At 38.2% G+C, this 23,418-nt stretch overlaps 3 protein-coding genes across 3 annotated transcripts; 2 read left to right on the top strand and 1 right to left on the bottom strand.

Moving 5' to 3' along the window:
* Nucleotides 1-796: 796 nt before the first annotated feature.
* rassf6 (Ras association domain family member 6) lies at nucleotides 797-9,099 on the top strand. Its single transcript, XM_074690568.1, has 11 exons — nucleotides 797-1,259; nucleotides 1,501-1,577; nucleotides 3,653-3,731; nucleotides 4,556-4,716; nucleotides 5,487-5,581; nucleotides 5,722-5,921; nucleotides 6,006-6,107; nucleotides 7,726-7,777; nucleotides 7,866-7,984; nucleotides 8,398-8,495; nucleotides 8,871-9,099. Exons 2-11 carry the CDS (start codon nucleotides 1,519-1,521, stop codon nucleotides 8,944-8,946), a joined length of 1,041 nt encoding a protein of 346 aa, XP_074546669.1. The 5' UTR covers nucleotides 797-1,259; nucleotides 1,501-1,518; the 3' UTR covers nucleotides 8,947-9,099.
* A 2,021-nt stretch (nucleotides 9,100-11,120) lies between these two features.
* Nucleotides 11,121-15,299, top strand: LOC141805759 (hatching enzyme 1.2-like). Its single transcript, XM_074690948.1, has 8 exons — nucleotides 11,121-11,189; nucleotides 11,736-11,754; nucleotides 11,837-11,899; nucleotides 11,998-12,138; nucleotides 12,241-12,358; nucleotides 12,437-12,615; nucleotides 12,739-12,820; nucleotides 15,107-15,299. Exons 1-8 carry the CDS (start codon nucleotides 11,121-11,123, stop codon nucleotides 15,297-15,299), a joined length of 864 nt encoding a protein of 287 aa, XP_074547049.1.
* On the bottom strand, nucleotides 15,035-20,543 carry LOC141805555 (cystatin). The gene is made up of 4 exons (XM_074690663.1): nucleotides 20,342-20,543; nucleotides 17,619-17,770; nucleotides 17,413-17,517; nucleotides 15,035-15,939 (listed from the first exon to the last, which is right to left on the bottom strand). Exons 1-4 carry the CDS (start codon nucleotides 20,427-20,429, stop codon nucleotides 15,844-15,846), a joined length of 441 nt encoding a protein of 146 aa, XP_074546764.1. The 5' UTR covers nucleotides 20,430-20,543; the 3' UTR covers nucleotides 15,035-15,843.
* Between the last annotated feature and the right edge of the window lie 2,875 nt (nucleotides 20,544-23,418).

Raw genomic sequence — 23,418 nt, 5'->3', positions numbered from 1 at the left:
CCCTAATTAATAAAATGAAGAGTGAGGTTACGTTAGCTCTGATTGGTATATGACTGGCAGGACATGACCAGGATTCACTAACGTTACACATTACAACAACGTCTCAAAGCACCGGGTGACCGATAGCACTACATCTAGCCTGCTACTGGCATACGATACAAACTTACATTTGCTTGTTGTCATGTTTCAAACAAAAGATAAATACCTTACCTTGTGGCGTTGTATCCAGTAAAAAGTTGTCTTGAACAAAGAAAAACACATGCCTTACTAGAAGTTATCGACCATCCAGAAGGTGGTGAAGTTTTTTCCTAAAGAAATGCACCTTTGGGAACAAATGAGTCATAAGTGAACAGCTGATATTTACCAGCCGTCATAGCCTAAGTTACTTTGTAGTGACTGGCACCTTAACCTGGGCCTCTGCAGCCCTTTTTGTTAGGTGTGCCTGGATTGCAGGACAGGATCTAGGAATAGAAAACCCAGTGTGAACTTCTGTCAGCACATTCATCAATGAGAAATGTCCAACTTTAATAAAGTTTTGACCATCAGAATCAAGTATCAAACACAGCCAGATGATCAGTAAAGAAAAACCAGAGAGTAAAATAAAAAACTTATATGGTATTTGATAGAGTAATAGAATTATTGTATAAGATATTGGAAAACATGATACTGCATGGTAGTTTTGAAATGTGTGCCTTGTTGTTTGCTGGTACTGTAGCTTTAAATGTGTTTTGTGTTGGACCTGAGAGCTGACACACTGTGTAGTGGTGGGGCAGATGACAACTGCTGAATACCAAAGATGTTTCCTACAAGCAGAACAGGCTGAGACAGAGACACGTGCACCGTGTGAGGGAAAAGGAAAGGAAAGACTTTCAGAAAGAGTAAATTAGATAAAAAAGAAAAAGAGAGGAACAAAGAGATAAAACATTCATTTCCTATAAAAGAACTGCCTCACAGATACTCCAACAATCTGTTCACGGGCTTAAAGGCTTCAGCGTCTCTTACCGCAGAGTAAACAAGCTGCTCGCTCTACACTGTCATCACTGGTTACTGGGTGGAGCACTGTTATTAAATCTCTTAGAGACAAGCACAAAAAAAGAAAGTGAAAGAGTGTAGGCACAGCTCGAGAGGGACGGAGGAGATAAATATAACACTTCAAAGAGAGGCAGAGAGAAGCAGAGGAGAGGGATATTTTCAGCTCTGAGAGAAGAAAGACAGAGACAAAGAACCAGAGGAGAGCTCTGATTTGCCATTTAGAGAAGGTAAGACGTTCTTTATGTTGTTGCTTTGAGAAGGTCGGTTCATTGTGCGAGTGCAGGGTTCATTTTTCTACAGTTTGTCACCTTGTGTTGACAAAACGCTGCCCAGGTCTCTGACTGAGAGCAGGAAGCCCGGCACAGCATTCAACAAGTCAGTGGCTCCTGTGTCCTGCTCCCACGTCATGTTTCAACCCTTTCCGCTGTGTGACTCCTCATGACTTTGTTTGTTTGTTTGTCTCTGCAGCTGTTGATCACATCAGAGATGAATAAACAACATCTCCTCCCAGAAATCAAGGCGGGAGATGGGAGGACGCTGTCCAGGTGAGTCACTCCACGTGTAGCAGAGTCTGCAGAGTTTTGGCTGAGAGTACTAATGAGTACATCATGAATAGAAAAAAAGGAAGTATCAGTGTAGATCATTCCACTACACTGCAAAAAACTAAAATCTTATTGGCTGATTTTGCCTTATTTTCAGAAAAAAAAAAAAAAGTGTCTTTTTAGACTTAAAGGGTTCCTGCAGATCCTTTAAAAAGTCTTTAAAGGCAATGAACTTGTGAATCTAAAAAAAAAAAAAAAAAAAGAAAGGCCTCAGATGGCCCCAAAATGTCTTAAATGAATTTTTAAAAGTCTTTAAAAAAATGTTAACACATGTTAGTATGTTCGTAAATAGTCCTAAATCTCATAATAAATTCAACCTTTTTTTTTTGCAGAACCAACAAACCGTTATTTTAGTTTAAAAAAATGTCTTTTTAGACTTAACAGGGTTCCTGCGAATTCTTTAATAGTCTTGAAAGGCATTGGATTCATGAGTCTAAAAACAAAGGCCTTAGATAGCCAAAAAAATGTCTTAAATTAATTTTTACTTAGACTTAAAAGTCTTTAAAAAATATCAACACATATTAGTATGTTTGTAAAAAGTCCAAAATCTAAAAAAAAATCTAACATTTTTTTAAGCAGAACCAACAAACCTTTATTTTTTTAAAAAGTAAAAAAAAAAAAGTCTTTTTAGACTTAAAAGGGTTCTCGCGGATCCTTTAAAAGTCGTAGGAGGCCTTGAACTCATGAATCTGAAACAAGGCCTTACATGGCCTCAAAATGTCTGAAATTATTTTTTTTTTAAATGTCAACGCATGTTAGTATTTTTTGTAAGTAGTCCTAAATCTCAAAATAAATTCTAACATTTTTTAGCAGAACCAACAAACCTTTATTTTAGTAAAAAATAAATGTCTTTTTAGACTTAAAAGGGTTTCAGAGGATCCTCAAAAAGTCTTAAAAGTCTTAAAAGGCTCTAAAAACAAAGGCCTTATATGGCCTCAAAATGTCTTAAATGAATTTTTAAAAGTCATTAAAAAATGTCAACACATGCTAGTATTTTTTGTAAGTAGTCCTAAATCTCAAAATTAATTCTAACATTTTTTTAGCGGAACCAACAAACCTTTATTTTAGTAAAAAAAATATGTTTTTTTTAGACTTAAAAGGGTTTCCGAGGATCCTCAAAAAGTCTTAAAAGGCATTGAACTCGTGCATCTAAAAACAAAGGCCTTATATGGCCTCAAAATGTCTTAAATGAATTTTTAAAAGTCATTAAAAAATGTCAACACATGCTAGTATTTTTTGTTAATAGTCCTAAATCTCAAAATGAATTCAAACATTTTAAGCGGAACCAACAAACCTTTATTTAAGTACAAAAGAAAAAAAAATGTCTTTTTAGACTTAAAAGGGTTCCAGCAGATCCTTGAAAAGTCTTCAAAGAAATGGAAGTTATGAATCTTGAAACAAGGCCTTACATGACCTCAAAATGTCTTTTAAATTTTTTTAAAAAAAATTCAACAAATATTAGTATGTTTGGTAATAGATCTAAATCTCAAAATAAATTCAAACATTTTTTTAGCGGAACCAACAAACATTGATGTTGCAGCTGGGACTCCAATAACTGTCCCTATCTCTATGTTATTGCTGTGGTGTTTTTTCCATTTGTGGTAATTGTGAAGTTGGTCTTGAATTTAATCTCAAATGGCAATAAAATGTCTTAAAAAGTCTTGAATTTAACTTTCCTTAAGCTGTAGTAACCTCCCCTAAAATAAAATGTAAATGCAGAAAAATTGCTAGAAAATTTGCTGTTAAGTAAATAATGTCTTAATACAAGGAAAAAAAATATTCTCCCATTAGCAGATTGTTTTTAACTTATTAAAAGAAATTTAGGCCTCATTGTTGTCTTTAAATGACTGGAAATGATGTTTTCTGGACTAGTCAGGTGAAAGTTGCTAATACCTCAAACAGTAAAACAATTTTTACTTAAAATAAGACAGAAACAGTTTGTAAGATTTCAGTGTTTTGTAGTGTATAATGTATGTGATTCTTCTTCACTGTCTACGTATTTTCTGTGTTGATTACAGATCTGAGTTTCTCTCCCTCCTAAACACATACAACTGTTTCTTAAAGGACCAGACCCAGCTGCACCTCAGTTACTCTCAGGTATGATGAAATTATTGTAAAGGTAGGGTCTGCAGGAACTTCTGTTTCATGTTACTAAACACAACATTTCAAACTGGGCTCCTCCTCCTTGGCTCAGTGCCAGCGGCAGCACACACCTACAGCCTACAATTGTGACTACTGAACACACTCTGTAGCCCAGCAACCACTTGTAGCATCACGTTTCTACATTGAAGAGACTCGAGAGCCGTGTACCTAACTAGCACAAGCTAATCACAGGTATTTAACACAAACCTGGTTAGCAGAAAGCTAACTTCCTGCTCTCGAAGTTCCTAAAAGTGACTGAAAGTCGATACAAGCTTCACCACGTTTAGGAAAAAGCTGTATCTGTTTGGAGTTTTGTTTCACTTTGGTTGTTTTTCTTCCTCTGTGCTACATCCACTATAGTAGCTGCTCTGATTAGCTTCCTCCACTCACTTGGGCACTGGATGTGCTATGAGTGGCTGATGTAACCATGGTAACTCTCCACCCAGTTAGTCCAGATTCAATCAAATCATCAACACACAGGCAAAGGAGGGGTCGAAGCAGACACAGACACTGACACTCATAAATACAAGCCGTAGGAGATGATTCAGAGGAATTATTCCTGTAAAAGTTGACATTAAATTTTTAGGGAAAATCCTGCAGATTCTACCTTTAGAATATATGAGCCTTGATAATCCATGCATACGTGGTTGTTGTTAACTTTGCAGCAGATAATCTGACAGTAAAAAGTAAACGTTGAAAAATGCTTTTCTTTTTGTTTTGTGTGAAGAAGAATGTTCACTACACCTCGCTAAAGTGTTTTCGTTCTGTTTCTGTAACAGGAAGTTGACGGGGAAGTGGTGGTGGAAGGTTTTCTGAATGTATCTTGGGGAGTACGGAGGCTCATTAGGCTCAAAATACAAGATGAAAAACAAATGCTTCCCTTCGCTCCTCTAATCTCACCTGACCCTGTCAGTCCGGTCAGCCCGCTCAGTAACAAAAGGTTAGTCGTGGCTTTTGCTTGATACCATTCATGAACAAACATGTTAGAAAAAAGCTCTTCTGATAGTTTTCATCTACCAAACTCTATTTTTCTTATGGGAAAATCATTTAAAACCAGAAAAGTAACTACATGGTTAAAGAAAAGACATTCACTTAACTCCAAATTAAAGTTTTAAGAGCTTCACTTTCTTAACTCAATAAAAAACACCTGAAAATGTGACTCCTCGTTGATTCCAGGTTGTCGTGAATTTAAACTTTTCAATTATACAAGCAATTTTCAAACTCACTAATTCCCACTAATTCCCACTAAACCCACGTCTGAGCTCCGGCAATCACAATGTAGACATAATAACTGTTGACAAACCAGCTATAAACAGCTGCGGCTGCAGCAGGGAGATACCCTACCATTTGGGAAACCATTCATCCAACACCAACTCTTCGTAGGCTTAAGTTTACTGCTGTGTTGACTCTGCAGACATCCTGATTGATGATATGTTAATTTATCAAGCTATTGTGACATTTTAGACAGTTGGGAAACAAAACTATGAAAACTAGGATGTAGGCAGCCACTAAGCTACATACAAACTGACAGTGTTTGCTTGTTGTTATGTTAGCTTACAGATACGTCAGAGCACCAGGCTGCCGATAGCACTACATATAGCCGACTACTACAACGTTTGCTTGTTGTCAAACCATATTGTACCTGAGCAGTAAACACAGGTGTTTGAGAGCAGGTTTAGGTGTATGACATGATTTCCCTCTGGTTTGTAGGGGTATGACACGATGGGGTGAGTACGTTGACCTCCACCAGATAGACGAGACGACAGAGACGCCGCAAGATGTAGTGATCACAAATCCTCTTCCAGGTTGTTTTTCGTTGAATTCACATCTTGAAATCTTGAATTCTTGTTGTAACTTTACAATGAATGTAATTTTACTATTTCTGGAAAAGAAAAAGTGATGTATTTGTATTGGTCGCACCAAATGTTGTTTCTCTCTCCAACAGGCCCACCTCTTTATGAAACCAGCACTCTGCGCCCCATGAGGCGGAAAAGCACCGAGCTGGAAGCTGAGTCCAACCTGTTTCGCTGCATGAGCGACGCCTCATTGGTCAAGAGGAGGAGAGGGCGGGGCAAGTCAGCGGCACAGAGAGAGAAAGAGAAACAACACCGCTTTTCTATCAACGGACACTTCTACAACTACAAGGTGAGTTAACCTTCAGTCCATCTCCCTGTTTTCATCACATTTATCCTGGTTTCCAGCCCACCAGTCTCTCATTGTCCTCTACAGACATCAGTCTTCACACCGTCGTTTGGCACTCCAACTAAAGTCCGTATCAGCAGCAGGATGACCACGGACCAGGTGATTGTTCAGCTTCTTAACAAGTTCAAGGTGAGTCACCAAGCTTCCTGTTCAGGGTTCTAAACATGCAGTCACTACATTTCTGTTATTAAAGACTGTATTCAAAAGATGTTGATTAATCAGTCACCCATCAGTGTCTGAATCTGCATCACATTATTATTTTTTAAATATCCACAGACACTGTTTTTTTCTCTTTTTGATCAAGATTCTAGTTTAAATTCTGAAAGCTCATTTAGCTAATAACACTTGGGTAAGGTCTGATGAGTTTTTTTTTTATTCATTGTAGGTGCCATTTTTTAAAATAAAAAATTAGAGTTAGTTATAGCTGGATCTTGTTTACCCCTTTGTCTGTTTGTCAGACCACTCAAAAAGCTTTTAATTATTATCACATTCATACGCTGATGATAATGGCTGCTTTGTGGAGAACTTGTCAGTATTATTTAAGTTTGTTCACAGACTGATGGCACTGCGCTGAGAGCAGGTCAGGGTTAAGAGTGTTCATCCAATGACAATTCAGAATGGAGACTGCAAGATCTGGGGTAAAAGCCCTCCCAACTGTGGCTTTTGGCAGAAACATCTTGTATTGTTCATTTATTTACTGATATTTAATTCTATTTATAGATTAATTTTGTATTTATTTCAACACTTATTTTTCTATTTATTTTTAATTTTGCTTTTTTTTCAATTTTATTTATTGATTTATTATGTTTTATTAATTAACTTTTTTCCATTTTATTAATCATTTTTTATTTATCATTTTTTAATTGATTCTTTAAGTTAATTATTTTTTTGTCTACATTTTCACTTTTATGTATTTTTAATTTTGGCAGTTTTGGTCCTTCATTTCCATTCCACCCTAAACAACAAATGGCAAACTATGGACCAGCACCTGTGTTTATGACCTTGTGTTTTGATTCACTGCCAACACTTTAGTTGTAATTTACTCCTAATTTATTGTTCCTGTAATGACCGTAATGTACTCATTTATTATTTTTTGTGCTGCTGACCTCTCGGCTGGGTCATCCATGTAAAAGAAATCTAGATCTCAATGGGTTTTATCTGGCTATACATAATCATGAGAGTTCAATGGGACTGATTCTTTATTTAGTTAAAAATGTTGAAAAAGTCATATAAAGTACTCTAACACTGACAGAAATTGCAAACTACACATTTAAACAAACGTCTAACTTTCAGTCAGTCAACTCACGTTTGAATTGTTTATTGCAGCAATACATTTAAGTTTGGGGCCCAGGCTCCAGCCTCATCACTCCTAGAACATAATTATTTTAATAGCAGCATTGAGGAGTGATGAGCAAGACATATAAATCACACTCCCCCTGGAGCCTGCAGGTGGTTGCTGGGGTGGTGGGGGGATGACAGAATACACGACAACACGACTGCAGTACATCAGAGGCATTGACAGGCAGAGAGAGAGATGGGACGTTCAGTTTGAATAGACCGCCAGATTGAGAGGCAGAGCATGTGATTGGAAGATGGTCATGACGAGAAAGACATGTGATATGAGCATAGGGGAGCAGTTCGAGTTGCCTGCCAAAACTAGCTCGCAGGCTCGCTCCCTTTTTTTTTTTTTTTTTTTTTTAAGTATATTTTTACCGACCCTTATTTGTCACGTTCTGTGTCCTGACAGATCGAGAATGATCCCCAGGAGTTTGCTTTGTACTGTGTTCACCAGAGCGGAGGTCAGAGGCCAGAGTCCCACTATCAATAAAATAATCAGATCTGGTGAAGTAGGAGAGAGTTTCACCAACTTATTATGTTCATTCCCAGAAAAGAGGAAGCTCAGTAACAAGGACCAGCCTCTGTGGGAGCGTATTATGCACGGGCCCTCTGATGACATCATGAGGATATTTTTGATGGACATCGATGAGGAAGAAGTCAGCGACGATGTGAGTGTTTGGACTCTATGTCCTGACAGTGTATCAGTCCAGACTAAATCAGAGGGAGTGTTTTTAAAGCCTGTCTGTGGGGAAAAAACAGCCTCATGGGCTCTGTTTTTATATATCGCTCTTTAATACTGGGCTTGTAAATGCTGTTCCATTGCTCAGCGCATTTTATGTGAGGTTAACATTACAGTGTGGAAACTGGGGTTTAAAAGTTTTTCTTCTTTTTTTTGTGTCACGTGTAGCTTGTCTAAGTTTTTTGACTTTACTTTTGATAAATGATACATAGAGAAATTTTACCCGCACCTGAAGAAGTTTATCAGGAAAAAGTGGCTTTTCTTCATCATGTGATATGCCCTTAATAACTTTTTGTTATGTATTATTAATAACTGATCCTGTTTCCTCTCCTTGCTTCCTAGGTGGCCCAGTATCTAAACTTGGAGCTTCCAATCTTGGAACACGTCCTACTGAAACTCAGAGAGGAGGAGAACAGAGAGATACAACGAGTCGTCAGCAAGTCAGTGTCAGATAATATTTTTTTAGCTCAGTATTCTGAGATTGCTAATGTAAAACAAGAAAACACTGCAGCACACTTACTGAAAAACAATGTGGCGTTGGTTTGAGACCGCGATGAGGCTTTAAGTCTTCATCTTCTTACCATAAGCAATCAACCGTTTGGTTTGACGGTTCACTGTTCACTCCTTCTTTTACTTGATGTCATTCTCACGCAAACAAACTTTATTCATGTGAAAACACAAATATTTAAAGTTCTTGTAGTAACACTTGTAAAACAGAAGATGGCACCAAAACCCCAAATAACGATTTCCCGATTTCCTGAGTATCCATCTCTCCATGTGTCTTTATACTGAGTGTGTGTGTTTGTGTTTTCCAGGTACCACCACCAGCACAGACTGCTCCTTCATATGCTGAACTGTAAAACGTCACCTCACATTGAGACGAGCGTCTGAGGGTTTGAAAACTGGGGGAAAGTAGGATTTTTTTAAAAATAGAAAATGTTTGAACTTTAGGAAAAGAAAAGTAAAGGATGTGGGTAAAGATATAGTGAAGCGACCTGGAAGAGAGTCTCAATTTTTTTGAACTGTAAAATAGAAGATAAGTAAATGTGTAAGTTGCTGTAAATATTTGTAAATCAACTAAATGTCTTCATTAATAAATGTAAATTATGCAATCTTCTGCGTTTGTTTCATTGTTTGTTATAATGACATAAAGATGGTGTAATTTTTCTTTTCTGCAAACTGCTTGCAAAGGGAAAACCCTGTCATCCTAATAGTTAAATAATGGAGTGAGCAGAGCGGCCTGGGCTGCTCGGTGGTGAAGCTTTAAAAAACATTTGTCAGCCCTCCACAGAACGATTACCGAGCAGTGAGTTTTATTTTCCCTCGACATGAAGAATGACCACAAGAGGATAAATGGTGGGTGGCTGCTGTATGGAAGAAAAGAGTTTCCTTTATGATTTCTGCCAAAGCACTTGAAGCTTTGGGTCCTTAAGGAATGGAAAGAGTGTGGCACAGCGTTACACTGAAAACAGTCAAAACTAAGCGAGTTTGTTTGTAAAATAAGATACTCTTTATTTATTTTGTCTAATTTCATGTGTTAAATGTCTCACCAGACTGAATAGATTTAACAATCACAACAAAAAGTCCAGGAAAGCATCATATTTTCAGAAACTGACAGACAAAAATGAGGGGTTGGGTTAGTGGGAGAGCGGTTCTTTTTTATTTTGTTTTATTTATTTATTTTTTTTATTTTGTTTTATTATTATTATTATTATTACATTTTTAATCTATCTATTTTTTTTATTATTATTATTTTTGTTTGATTGTTTTGTATTGTTTCATGTTTCTATGTTGGGTCCCCTTCAAAAGTGAGATGCTTTAGATTCAATTTCCAATTTAAGACTGGGTTGTTTATCAGTAAAAAAGATATCTACAGTGGAAAAAGAAAGATTGAGCTTCTTGAATTAAAAGTATTCTTCCACTTATAAAAACTTAAAAAAATATATTTTTTCTCATTTCAATCCATTCTTTACTTATCACAAGCAAGTCAGGATTTGCAACAAGGCATATTTCCAGCACCTGCCAGGGGATTGAAGCTTGAATGAAGTTTTTTTTTACTGCTCCTGGACCTCAGTGCTGCTCTTGACACCATAAAACACTCCATTCTCCTCATTCGCCTGCAATCATGCAGTGGTGTCCACCTTACATCCATCATCAACTGCAAATCCCAAACCACCCCAGTCAGGTATGGTGTCCCCCAAGGCTCAGTGCTTGGTCCCTTCCTGTTTATCCTCTACAAGCTTCCCCTCTGTTTAAATCATACACTGCAATGTGCTACAATTCCACTGCTATGAAGGTGATACCCAAATCTATATTTGCACAAGAACCATCACTCCCACCATTCTGTCCACCATCACAAACTACCTCATTGACATAAAGACCTGAATGAACAGCAATTTCCTTAAACTCAACTGCAAAAAATCTAAACTCATTATCATAGGCCAAAAATCCTGCTTCGAAAACCTCATATTTAGTTAATACTCAATGATAAACCAATGAAATCAAAAACTATTTGGAAAAATCTTAATCTGTGCAGTCCAATTCATCAAATCTTGTTGTTTTTTTAACAATGGAACATTTTTACTGCCCTCTATATAAAGCGTTAACAAGGTGGTTTTGATGTTAAAAGCTCCCCCAGTTTGAAGACATCTAAAACCTCTGGTCCACACCCAAAGCTTTAGGGTAAAGATGACTGTAAACTGTTATTTTCTTTAAGGATTCACAGTGGATTAGATGTTTGTCATTTGACTTTAAAGGAAAAGACTAAATAGACAGATCTCAGTCTTTATCATTTGTTTCTGATGGGGACATTAACATGTGTATAGCACACAAACAGAAACATACCCTCTTTGTGTAAGGACTCTATATAAACCCCTGCCTGACTGCTACCTGAGAGGATGAGGGAGTTCCCTGTTGGAGATTAACTTTGCATTAAAATGTTTGTTGTTGGGGTTGGAGTAATGCTCTAACAACACGTCTGTTTACAGTCCCTTCCTCTTTTTGTTGTATATAAGCAAGAGGGTTGTTACTGTTGGTCTTTATTCTCCAAGAAACAGAGTCTGACAATGAACTGGAGTCTTTTCTCTGCGGTGTTGGGCCTACTGGTGGGCCTTTCAACCCAGAACACTTCTCTGGTAAGACATCCATCATCAACGATACTTCTTGTTTCTATTGCTTTTATGACGGCAGCTGGGTCTGAGACCTTCTGACTCATTCTACCCCTGAGGACAAAGAGGAGGAGGCTCAGATTAAGGGTCTCAGTGTTCCCTGAACAAATGAGTCTTCAGACATCTCTTTATGTAGATAGGGACTCTGTGGATCGTATAAAGTTAGGTAATTCATTCCACCATTTGGGCACAACAGAGGAGAAGAGTCTGGCTAGAGATTTGGAGCTGCACTGGCTGGGAGCACCAGGCGTCTTTCACAAGCAGAGCGTAGAGGACCAGATCTGCATTCTGGATCATGAAGGCATATCCTCAAGATCAAGCATTCGTGGCCACATGAACCTTTAAAATCAGCTGGTCATCAGTCATGATGCCCAGATTTCTGTCAGAGTTTGTGTCACCAGTTGACTGGACTCAAGCAGGACACTGATCTGTGGTTGAATTGAGGGGCACACTTGATGGACTATGAGCTCATTTTTCTTCAGAAACAAACCTTGTCTTTTTGTGTCTCCTTAGGAACGGCCAGATAAGGAAGGTAACAGAATTTCCCTTTCACAAATATTGAAAACATTGTGCTGTAGATGTTCATGCTTAATGACTAAATCCATAAAATGTAGATGTGAAGACCCAGGAGTCCATCCAGTGGGACATCACTTCTAAAATTTTAGATGCAAATGAAGGTAGGCTAAAATTCCAACATCACAATCTCGGCCTAGAGTATACCAGGCATGACTTGGAGCTTTATTTAACATTTTATCAACATGTTGTCTTATTCCAGGAATAAGCCAAAATCTTATGGAAGGTGATGTTGCTCTGTCCAAGAAGAGGAACGCCATGAAATGCTGGAACAATGACTGCAAATGGAAAAAATCCTACAGTGGACTAGTTGAAGTGCCTTACAGCCTCAGTGATTACTTCTGTAAGGCCCAGAGGATTCATGTACAACCATTAGCATCAGTATAAACCAACTGTTAAGTGCTGAATGGTTACAAGGATGTTTTTGTGTTTTTTTCTCATTTAGATGATAGTGAAAAAGCTTCTATAAAGAAAGCGATGGAAACTTTCCACAAGAAAACCTGCGTTCGCTTCGTTCCTCGCCAAAGCCAGTCTGACTACCTCAGTATTGAGAGTAAAATGGGGTAAGTTAAGACTAAATCTTAAGGTTGGTGAAATGATTTATGTGAACCCCTGTGAACTCTGTTTCCGGTCTTCTGAAGGTGCTGGTCCACCATTGGTCGAGATGGAGGGAAGCAGGTGCTTTCTCTGTCCGTGTACGGCTGCGTGGAGCACGGGATCATTCAGCACGAGCTCCTCCATGCACTTGGCTTCCACCATGAGCACACGAGGAGCGACAGAGACAAGTATATCAGGATCAAATGGGAAAACATCCCAGCAGGTGAGCTGGTGCTGCAGTTTCTATTTGTTTCAATTCTGCGTCATGTAAACACCAAGGCAGCATTTATTTTGATAAACAAGTGGAGGAACAATCTAATCCTCTTATTGTACACTTTGTTTACAGCCCATGCCCACAACTTCCACAAAAAGGACACCAATAACTTGTACACGCCCTATGACTACTCCTCTATCATGCACTATGGAAGGTAAAGTCTTTTTTTCTTACTTCTTACATTTTTAATATTTCATTTTTCCTTATTGGTTGGCAAATCAAGAAGTAAATACAACTTCAAAAACTGCTCCCCCTGGTGGCTGGCTGCAGTATAGGTCAAAAAATCCCTCTCCCCAGTCATTCCAGATGGGCTGTGGTCAAACTTCAAAAAATTAGTACAACTCATAGAAATGTTTCTCACGTCTGATTGTTGTGGTGATTTGAAGATATTATTTGGCTGCCTTGAATTCAAGGCATTCTATTTTCTGAAAAGTTTTGTTTTCATTAGTAAGCAGATTTTAAAAACAAGGCTTTAGCGATGTTTAGCTAGGATTGACAGCTGACGTTCTTGTGTAATTTTTTCCAGGATTGTAAAATATGTCAACAGAAAAAGAATAATTATTATTTTTGTCACCTGGCTCCACCCAGATTCTCCCCTACCGCTTTTCCACCAAGCTAGTTCCAGGACTAGCTCGGAGCTAGAGCCAGACTTAGCACCAGTTCTTTGGTTTTTCACAGACTAAGCACCGGTTGCTGGCTCTCAAAACTGGTGCTTGGCAAACACCAACTCTTTGCTGGGCCAGCAGAAAGAACCACGTTACGTCGGGGGCTACGGGCTTGCGTCAGGGGTGGGGGCGGGATTATTGACCAACCAAAGCAGAGTAAAAACATGTCTTTTTAAAAAGATGAGTTTGGGGCAGAGTCCTGCACTGGGTACCCGCAAAAACAGCTGATTTGCGGGTGGGTTTTCAAAACTTTTTTTTTCCCTTTTAAGATAAGATAAGATAAGTCATACTTTATTAATCCCCGGAGGGAAATTCAAGAATTCTTTTAGTTTGACACATCAAAATTAATATAAAATGATAATAAATACAACAAAATAAAAACGTAAGTTGTAAGCTTGTTGTAAGGCTGTGACCATATAGACTGTAAAAAAACATGGAGCTCATCCGTAAATCCGTAACATGGTGGAGGGCTGAGCCACGCTATCCAGTTCTTATAATACATCCATGGCTGTGACATTATCACGGCTCGTACCTGCTGAGCGTTGCTTCAGTCTGGACAGAAAGTAAGTCTACTATTACACATGAAAAGGTCCTTTTAAGAGATTAAAAGTTTAAAAGCGTTAAAAGTAAAAGACAAGTAATTTTACAGTTGTATGTGAGAAGATCACAGAGGGTTGATGATGGAGCTGAAGTCAGGCTTGTATTGGAAGAGTTGCTTCATTCAGGTGCGTTGTTTACTCACTGGCATCTGAACTGTGGTGATATACCGTTCAATTTTCAGACAATATGACCCAAAATGATTACTTTAAATAAGGTTAAGGGTCGGGCTGCGGGTCCTGTTTCAACGGGTCGGATCGGGTTGTGGTACTGATCAGGCTGATGCGGTTTGCGGTTCGAGTGCGTGTTTGTACATCGCCGGGTCGGGCGGATCTTGAAAATTGGACCCGTGCAGGACTCTGGTTTGGGGTAAGTGAAACAACAGAAGAAGAAAAGTCAATAAGCCGGCACCTGTTTGTGGAAAAGCAAACGGTTCTTAACTGGTTCGCAATTGAACCAACGGCGAACTGGCTCAAGCACCAGCACTAGCACCACTAGTCATGGAACCAGCTTGGTGGAAAAGGGGTATCTGAGTTCCTTAATAGCCTCTACTGCACAGACTCTGGCTGCCAACAGCGGCGCCTCCATTGGGGGTATTTTTGCTTCAGCACCATACAATGGTAAATGGCGGGGCCACGCTGTCCACTCTGTTTACAGTCAATGGTTTCCCCTGGCTACTTCCGGGACAAATCCGTAGATAACCAAGACAAACAGTCCCAAATTTTGGGACCCCTTCTTTGGTCCCAAAAAGGAGCTATGGTACTGCAAACCGGAGACAAAATTCTTTGTTTACTGTGTTACGTTTTTCTTCTTTGTTGGATTAATTAGCGGGGTACTCTGTGTCGCGCTGCTATGGCGTTGAGAGTTATTATATAACTGATGCAGCTATTGGCGTCCGGCTTACACGCCGCCTACCATGAGGGGTCCCTTGGCTGTGGAAATGCAACCAGGATCAGGCTTAAATGAACCAGCCTGTACCAAACTGTACTGATCTAAACCAGACTGCTTGGTGGAAACAGGTTTTGAAACTGCCATACATGCACAGAGACTGGGGGGAAACATTAAACACTCTGAAGCCAGCTGTAATTGAAAAATTTAGTTTTTAATGTTCCAGCATTTCAACAACTCAGTTTCATCAGTGGATCTGTTTTACTGCTTTTACTTTTTTTTTTCTGTAGGACTAACTTTGCATCAACTTATGGAGAAGACACCATCGTCCCCATACCAGACTCCTCTGTACCGATCGGACAAAGGGACGAGATGTCCGACACTGATGTCCTCAGAGTCAACAAATTCTACAGCTGCAGTGAGTCTCATTCTATTTTTGTTTTTTTCCTTGTTTTGGAGGGATACAAAGTTTTACCAAGATGATCTCAGGCTTGTTTTTCAGCGCTGACTCACCACATGTCCCTTTTATTATTTTTTTTCAGACATTTGAAAGGAAATGGAGGAAAACTCTGCAGTGGAAAGATATCTTCAAACAGAGACATTTGAGTGGCAGTGTGAATAACCATATCACTGATTACAAACAAATACTGTTATAAGAGTACTTGTGGTTTCTTTACTTATTTCCTAAAAAAATATCCAGGATCATGTTTTGTTTTCAATTGTGTTCAATGATGCTTTGATACCCAGCATTTAAGTCTCTTTGCAAAAACGTGTAAGAGCACAAACAAGTTAAAAAAAGTAATGACTATGTGAGATAAAAGTAGGTAAAAGTGGTAGCTATCATTATTAAAGCAATCAATATAAAAATCTGTGCTCAGTGCCTTTTACAAACTACTTCTGTGAGACACTAAAGTGTCATTGTTGAAATCTGTTCATCGTGTTTTCTTTAAACAGTACAACTATCATTCAAACTTTGAGTCTAAGTTTGTAAATCATCATATGAAAAAAGAAAAGGAAAAAAAAACAGTTAAACAGTCTCCTTGTGCTTCTTGCATTTTTGTTTGTTGATCACATGTTGCTCGGTGTGGGGGTTCAGAGCCACCTCAAAGGAACACTGTATGTGCTGCAGCAGAAAGAAGAAATATCAGAATCACATTTTAAAACATTGCAAATCCAACATACTTCTGAGGAATAAAGTTTAAAGATGCTGTGAAGAGGATCTGTTTTAATTGGACTGCAGCGCCACCTTCTGGCCCGGAGTCTCACACACACTGTCGCGAAGATGTGACTTTTAACCAGGCGTGTGTTTGCTTTGGAACAAATTTTCTTTGTTCAAGTCAATTTTTAACCAGATACAACATGTGTCAACTTGCACTGGATGCATTTCGTTGCTGTCCGTTTGCAAGGCTGGTCCATCATGTCACAGGTAATACGCAGTCATCCTATTTTTGCTCACGTGGAGCTTTGACCATAGACTGTTTAAAGCATGGACGTAGTCTCCACGATGTCACCCATCTGTTTCTGAAACGGAAAACGAAGCAGATCAGCTGTAGCGGCCATATTGGTAGTGGCAAGGGCTTCACCTACAGCTATAGGGCACCTGTCTGTCACGTGACCCTGAGCTGTGCCTCTTATTGGGGGAGCTCGCAATCTTTCACCCCCTGTACAGTGGGTGCCGGTAGTAAAATTAGCGACTCAGGCAGGAGACGGTTTTTGAACCAGGCTGTAAATAGGCAAATTTCTGCTGTGAAAACAGCTTTTTTGGCTTGGTGTGTATCTGACTTCAGGTACTTCCAGAGCCAGCCTCAAGTGGACACTCGAGAAACAGCAAATTTTGGCACTTCAACATTGTCTCATGCTCTTAGACCGGAGGTTGCCACTTGGCTGTGACGCATAAATTCAACGTAGGGAAGATCGAGAAGGACAGGAAGTCGTGACCAGAAACTACCTTAAAACTGCCAGTGACTTTCAAAATAAAACAAACTGTGTCAAAACCAGTTCGTGTTTAGCTTGACTACGACGACAAATGGACATAATAAATGGGGCCAGACCAGGAGTTAACAGGTTTGAGGTTTTACAGCCCAATATGAATGTGGGAACTCCTCAGTCTGTGACTCCAGCTGTTGGACTGAAGACGCAGCCAGCGTGAGTTGACGAACACAGTCAAGATGCAGTGCAATGGCGTCACACTTCAGACGTATCTGATGTAATTCAGACATTACAAAGCGCTGTTGTTTGGAGGCAAATGTTGTAAGTTTGTACCATATGTCAGTAGCGCTATGACATATCCGTAGGCTAACGTGACAACAAGCTAACTGTCAGTTCGTATGGTAGTTTTGTAGCCGTCAATATTTAGTGCTACTGACAGCCCGGCTAACATTACCTCACTCTTCATTTTATTGATAGACTCCCAAGTTTGAACAGACCACAGCCAACATTAGCACAAACAGATTAGCCCTTTTAGCCTTTAGCTCGTGCTCCATCTCCCTCCTCTTTTTACAGTGTGGATTAATCAAGCACATATCTAGAAGGGAGACTTTTTCAAGATCACTTTTTAACTCCTCACAGCCTCTTTAGCTTAAATGTGTCACTTCACCTTCTTCATCATGCTGCAGCTGTACAACAGCTCATAGTTGTCAGCTTTGAGACACTTGGTTTTTCCCAGGATTGCGTCAATCTTAAAGTTGATCATGTTGGTTACCTGAAAAGACGAGAAGAAAGAAACAATAAATGAATGTCGTGCTGCTGTGTGGTGAAAAGATGGCGTCTCAGTTTTCTTTGTTGTAAGAAACTGAACTGAACCTGGCTGTGGGCAGAGGTGACAGACACCAGTTTAAACATCCTCTTGCTCTTGGAGTTGGCGTTGAACTCCCTCACGGCGTGTTCGGCCGCCTGCTGAACATCGTCTGCTTCTGGGTTCTTCTCAAACCAGCCGCCCAGGAGAGGCACTTTCTCTGTGTGAAAGATTCATCAATAATGGATTTAAAAAGGTGATCATGTTGCCTCAGAGGACCATGGAATTTATGTGGCTCATACACTAATATTTAGGTCTGAGGCCGTTAAAGAGGGGGTGTTTTTTTGCACATGTAAGTAACATTGAAACTAATTGCACAGTCCTACACAAACACCCACAGCCAGCTGCTACTTGTTATCACCGTGTGTGCTCCCTTTGGTTTTTTTATGCTCCTTTTAGTCCAGAACATCACTTAAGAATTTGGAAACTATGAGACCACCGGATCATGGACTCGGCCAGTTTTACGCTCACATTTGTTTTTACTCTGCCAAACAAAACCTCAATCATCAGGCGGGGGTTATAACACAGATTTACTGAAAGACAGAGAGTAGCCAGTAATTGCAGCTCATTTAGCATGGGTGGGCCAGCCTGTCACAATAATACAGTTTATTCTTTAGTCAGTCACAGTTCAGATCACTACCAAACTGTCTGGATCATCATGGAATGAAGAGACTTCTTTGATTGCCTTACTGATGAGATTACAATTCCTTCCCCACCACAGTGTAAGTAAAACTAAAAGACAAAGCAATACATTATGAACAGATTTTCCTCCAACCATGTGTCAAACAAACTTTGCTTTTACTATAAACATTCTGCCTTTCAGTACCAAGAGGATTAAAAGACCTTTATGGTTTAAACCACTATGCAGTAATTAATGCAATGCAACAGATACAACAGAAATAAAACAACTTTCAGATCACATTTTTTTTTTTTTTTGCAGTGTAGGCTGGGGGGGGTTCATTCATTTATTTATTTATTTATTTATTTATTTATTTATATTTATTTATTTATTTATTTATATTTATTTATTTATTTATTTATTTATATTTATTTTGTATTTTGTATTTTCATTACTATTTATTTATTTATTGGGGGAGGGTTGGGGAGTTGTTTTTGTTTGTTTGCTGATTATTATCTATTGTTTTGTTGTTGTTTTTCAAGAGTTTGTTTTTTGTTTATTATCTTAATTTTATTTATGTATGTATTTATTTATTTATTTATTTATTTATTTATTTATTTATTTATTGAGGAAGGGGTGGGGAGTTTTTTTTATTTTTTGTTGATTATTATTTATTGTTTTGTTGTTGTTCTTAGGGGTGGTTTCTTGTTTTTGTTATTTTTGTTTATCATCATTATTTTATTAACTTTCCTTTTTTATTGGGGGGAGGGTTGGGCAGTTGTCATTTTTTGTTTATTATCATTATTTATTGTTTGTTGTTGTTTTTAGGGGTTGCTTGTTGTGTTTTTGTTGTTTTTTGTTTATCTTTTTTAATTATTTATTTTGGGGATAGTTTGATTTTTGTGTTTTGTTTTTATCATTTATTTTGTTTTTATTTTATGTGGGGGTGGGGGGGTTGCTTGTTTTTTTTCTGTTTTTGTTTTTTTCATTATGATTTTTGTTTGTTTTGTTGTTTTTGGGTTTTTTTATTATTATTATTATTATTATTATTATTATTATTATTATTATTATTATTATTATTATTATTATCAAAATTATATATTTTTTTGTTTTGTTTATGTTTTTCTCTGAATTTCTTTTAAGCCCTGCATCAGTCAAAAAGAGAAAACCATCTTCATTCAGGGAAACTAATAAAGAAGAAAACAGTATTTCGTCACAGATGTCATTTGTCCAGGCCAGAAGTTTAACATGCTCGGTCAAAAGAATAACTGAAACAAACCACAAATATTTGTAGAACTGGTGATGAGGGACACAGGCCGACTGTTTTCATTCCCTAACCATACTCCCCCTCTGCCAAACTAAATACCATCTGACCAATGAAAACTTTCACTTGAGCGCCTGCTGAGCCAAACTTTCTGAGTCACTCTACCCAACCAGACGGCAGCAGCAGCAGAGGAGTCATCGTCTACTGACTGAGAACACGCAGAACTTCTCTTTCCATCGAGTCACTCCAGCCGACAGTTTAAACATCCACTTTATTTTACATTTTACTTGTAGAAGTTTGTAATCATTTAAGAGAGAAAAACTATAGATGAGGTTAAAGCTTGTAAAAGTGAATGCTATGTTCTTTTAATTTAATCTATGTTGTTTTCTCAGACAACTTTCTGTGTATTCAGCAGAGTTGATACGTTCTTGGTTGTTGGTCAAGATTCTGACTTTTCACCTTTAGTTTAGAACATACCTCTTAGAAATAAAAACAATAATAATAATAATAATTATGATAATACAAAGGCCCAGCATATTGTTATCTCAAGCCACTAGGATTTACTCAAGTTAAATTATTACATAAGTCTGAGTGAATGATGTAAGAATATAAGTAATGGAATGTGGCCGATCAGGGTTGGTGAACTATAGAAGGATGAACCATGTGGAGAGCTTTAGATACCTCTCCTTTGAGTGTTTTTTTTTTTTTAAATCCTGTGTGGTATTTATTTAGCACAGCTAGTGTATGATTAATTCAAATTCAATGCATTTATAATAAAAAATATTTTTTATCCTACTTCCTGTTTGTAAGACCCTTTATCTTCACTTCTTATTCGTATCAGAACTTACTTGTTGTGATGACTTCCTCCACTGGCACATCTGCCATGCTCATCTGGACGACTGACAGACATATCAGCAATGACAGCGGCAGAGACATTCTCTTGAAGATTAATTTCCAGAAAAATCCTTCAGATGTGTTGAGTCAAGCTGTACCTCCTGCTAAGTCTCACAGACGCTTTTGGTGTTTGAGGCTGAAGCGATGGCATCAGTGCACACAGAGAAGGCAGACAAAAAGGAGAAATGTTAAAGAGTTGTTACAGCTAAATAGAGCAATAAAATGCAGAAAGTGACACAAGAAGAGCAGAATAAAAAGATTGAAGCTAGAATAAAAGTTTTAAGCTTTTAGAAACTGGAAAAAAGGAGACCTCACCTTTGAATACTGGAGAAAAACAGGGCCAGACTGGGATGAATGGAGTCTGTTAGTGAGCACTGGCAGTTCAGCATTTAAGCTCTGGTATGTTTAGCAAGCCAGTGAAGACCACACCCACAACTGCCTGGTAATGACGTCATGCTGCGATTAAACAACCATCAGCGGCTTTGGGGAGTGTGTGACAGGGAGCGTCCATGACACAGAAAATGTAGAGTGGATGGGGAGGGGGGTGTGTCACATATACAACCCATTGTGTGTACACTCTTTGTGTTTGTGGGTGTGACGTCTGGAGATCTGAGCTGTTTTTGTGAATGTGTTTATTTATATTTTCATTAAAAGGCCATGAACACCCCTCCTCCCTTTGTGCAGACTGAGCCTGCTCCACATGTAGTGAGTCAGTGTGAAATCTATAGCACACAGCAGAACAGTTTTGCTTTTACTACTGTTCTGTCTACATCAACATCCTGTCCAGAACATTTGCTATCATGTGATAGAGGATTAAACTATTCTGATAGCGGTGAATGAACGAAAAGAGTCAGCAAGTGGAAAGAAGTGGAAGTGAACAGGTTGTTCTTGTGTCATTGGTTTAGTCATGTGGCCGTGTAACTGATGAGACATGTACGAAAACAAAGATAGAAGAAGACCCAGGTGCAGACAAAATAAAGTGTTTGATGAACAAAAACAATAAGATTGAACAAAAATGTATTTGTGATATAAAAATTCCAAGTTCAACACAATGTTCATGAAAAAAGAAAATTTAACAGACTATGACTGACTAAATACATAGGATTATCCAACATATATGTGACAAAAGACAGTTGAAATAATCAGCAAACAACCAAAAAGGAGGGAAACACAAGAGAATGAGGTTGAACTCAACCAGAATACAGGAAACAGGTGGTACAAAATAAAACAAGAAACCTACACTGTGAAAATGAAAACTTAACATTGTTGGCCTGAAAATGAATATTTGATTATGCAAACAAAAATGTTCTACTTCAGCGTGGTTATCTGGACAACTTATATTAAGTTTGTTGTATAAAGTTGGTCTCATTTCACAAGTTAATTATGCAGAACTTGAAGCTATAGGTCTGAGGCTTTAGCCTCTCAAGACTGAGCTTTTGTCTGGTGTGCATTTTTTAATGCTATCTGAGTAAGATAGTAACTAAATGTGATCATTGTACACACAGTTTGATTATTTGTTGTTAGCTATTAGTGTTATTGTACTTAAATGTGATTTTTGTTTCACTTAAATGGGTGTAATGTTGTGAAAAGATGTCATGGGCAGTGTCCCTAAATGTGGCTAATAGTTTAAGGTTTTAAAAAACGAAGTACCACGGATCTGATAGGTAGAAATGTAATATCTACATACGTGCATGCTGGGTCTTTAGAGGCTAACTAAATTTTTGTCTGCCTTAAGCAAAGAACAAGGTCTCCAGCTCAAATTTTCAGGGGTCTTTGTTTACATGTGCCACCATCTCCCCTTCTCTCATGAACAAAACAGATGAGACGAAAATGAATTCACCATAAAGTTAGTTAGGTAGTATAAGTTATTTGATAATTAGTACGGTGGGTTTGGCTTAGTAGAAGAGTCATTGATCCCCAATCAGAGGAGAAATGATCAAATCCTGCTGCCTCAAGTTATATTAAATGTGAATAAAAAGTTATCTCGACAAAAACTTATTAGTTGGCCTCAAAAATCCAGTGCAGACTGTTGCCTCAAAATTTTGAGTTTGCACAACAACAAAATAAAGTCAAAAACATATTACAACACTAATAATACACACAATAAAAGAACAGCATGACCGTGTTCGATAGCACTATGTAGTGGCATACACAGACTTTTTGAAGGACAGACAAAAAAAAAAGAAAAAAGGCACATACAGTGCATTCTTCACCAAGCTTCAAAAGTTGGTCACAGCGTTTTTTTTCTCTATACTCTTGGAGATGATTTCGAAATGAAATTGGATTACATCAACACTGTGGATTTGAGACATACTTAACCAAACAGGGAATGTATGCGACATTAAGGAGCAGAAGCCCTCCAAGCTGACACATGAGCAGAGTAGGAATACCCTGCCTCTTGTTTTTTGAAGGCAAATCTAGCCACTGTGATGTTTAAACTCTGTTTTGGTCTCCACCAACAATTAACAAAAGAGGTTTTTGTTTCCCATATGTCTTATCTTTTTTTTGTCTTAACTTGCTGGCCAGAGAGTCAATATGAAATATGAAGATGAGTTTTCACATACTCTTTCAATGCTGTGTCCTGTAAGGGTAGTAATGTGAAAACTGTTGTCATCGATGTCTGTGGCTCTGAAAAAGAAGAACAAGTATTTGGTTTTACTTCGATTAAGAACTAGTCTTAGATCAAACAGCATGTTGTAAATGAAAGAAATTTAGCTGTAGAGTTTGAACGGCTGAATGTGCAAAATCGGCACAACAGTAGCATACAACACTGTATCATCGGCATAAAGGTGGGATTTACAGTCTCTTACAGACGGTGTGATATGATACATGCAAACTTGCACAATACAGTTTAAGTGCAATGTGCTTGAAAAAATAAACCTGCACATGTGAGTACCCAGACTTAAAGACATTTCTCCAGAGTGGACGTTAGAATGCAATGGGTGGAAATGCACAGCAGGGGGAAGCAACACACTTTGACTAAAAGCAACAGGTTGTTTAATCAATGCCCAGAATGAAAACATTTTATCTG

The sequence above is a fragment of the Halichoeres trimaculatus genome, unplaced genomic scaffold, assembly GCF_033239565.1.
Source record: "Halichoeres trimaculatus isolate MK-OKI-2021-1 unplaced genomic scaffold, fHalTri1.1 fHalTri1_scaffold_16, whole genome shotgun sequence".
Classification (NCBI taxonomy): Eukaryota; Metazoa; Chordata; class Actinopteri; order Labriformes; family Labridae; genus Halichoeres; species Halichoeres trimaculatus.
Note: the sequence above shows the minus strand (reverse complement) of the source record. Positions and strands in the feature narration are given on the sequence as shown.

What these genes read in the sequence shown, in the direction of transcription:
- rassf6 (XM_074690568.1), top strand. Translation starts at nt 1,519, where the DNA reads ATGAATAAACAACATCTCCTCCCAGAAATCAAGGCGGGAGATGGGAGG. An exon ending in GATCACAAATCCTCTTCCAG is followed by an intron (nt 5,582 to 5,721) that starts GTTGTTTTTCGT and finishes TCTCTCCAACAG; the next exon opens with GCCCACCTCTTTATGAAACC. An exon ending in AGCTTCTTAACAAGTTCAAG is followed by an intron (nt 6,108 to 7,725) that starts GTGAGTCACCAA and finishes GTGTCCTGACAG; the next exon opens with ATCGAGAATGATCCCCAGGA.
- LOC141805759 (XM_074690948.1), top strand. Translation starts at nt 11,121, where the DNA reads ATGAACTGGAGTCTTTTCTCTGCGGTGTTGGGCCTACTGGTGGGCCTT. An exon ending in AGTATTGAGAGTAAAATGGG is followed by an intron (nt 12,359 to 12,436) that starts GTAAGTTAAGAC and finishes GGTCTTCTGAAG; the next exon opens with GTGCTGGTCCACCATTGGTC. An exon ending in ATGGGAAAACATCCCAGCAG is followed by an intron (nt 12,616 to 12,738) that starts GTGAGCTGGTGC and finishes CTTTGTTTACAG; the next exon opens with CCCATGCCCACAACTTCCAC.
- LOC141805555 (XM_074690663.1), bottom strand. Translation starts at nt 20,429, where the DNA reads ATGTCTCTGCCGCTGTCATTGCTGATATGTCTGTCAGTCGTCCAGATG. An exon ending in TCACCTCTGCCCACAGCCAG is followed by an intron (nt 17,518 to 17,618) that starts GTTCAGTTCAGT and finishes TCGTCTTTTCAG; the next exon opens with GTAACCAACATGATCAACTT. An exon ending in GCTGCAGCATGATGAAGAAG is followed by an intron (nt 15,940 to 17,412) that starts GTGAAGTGACAC and finishes TTTCTGCTGCAG; the next exon opens with CACATACAGTGTTCCTTTGA.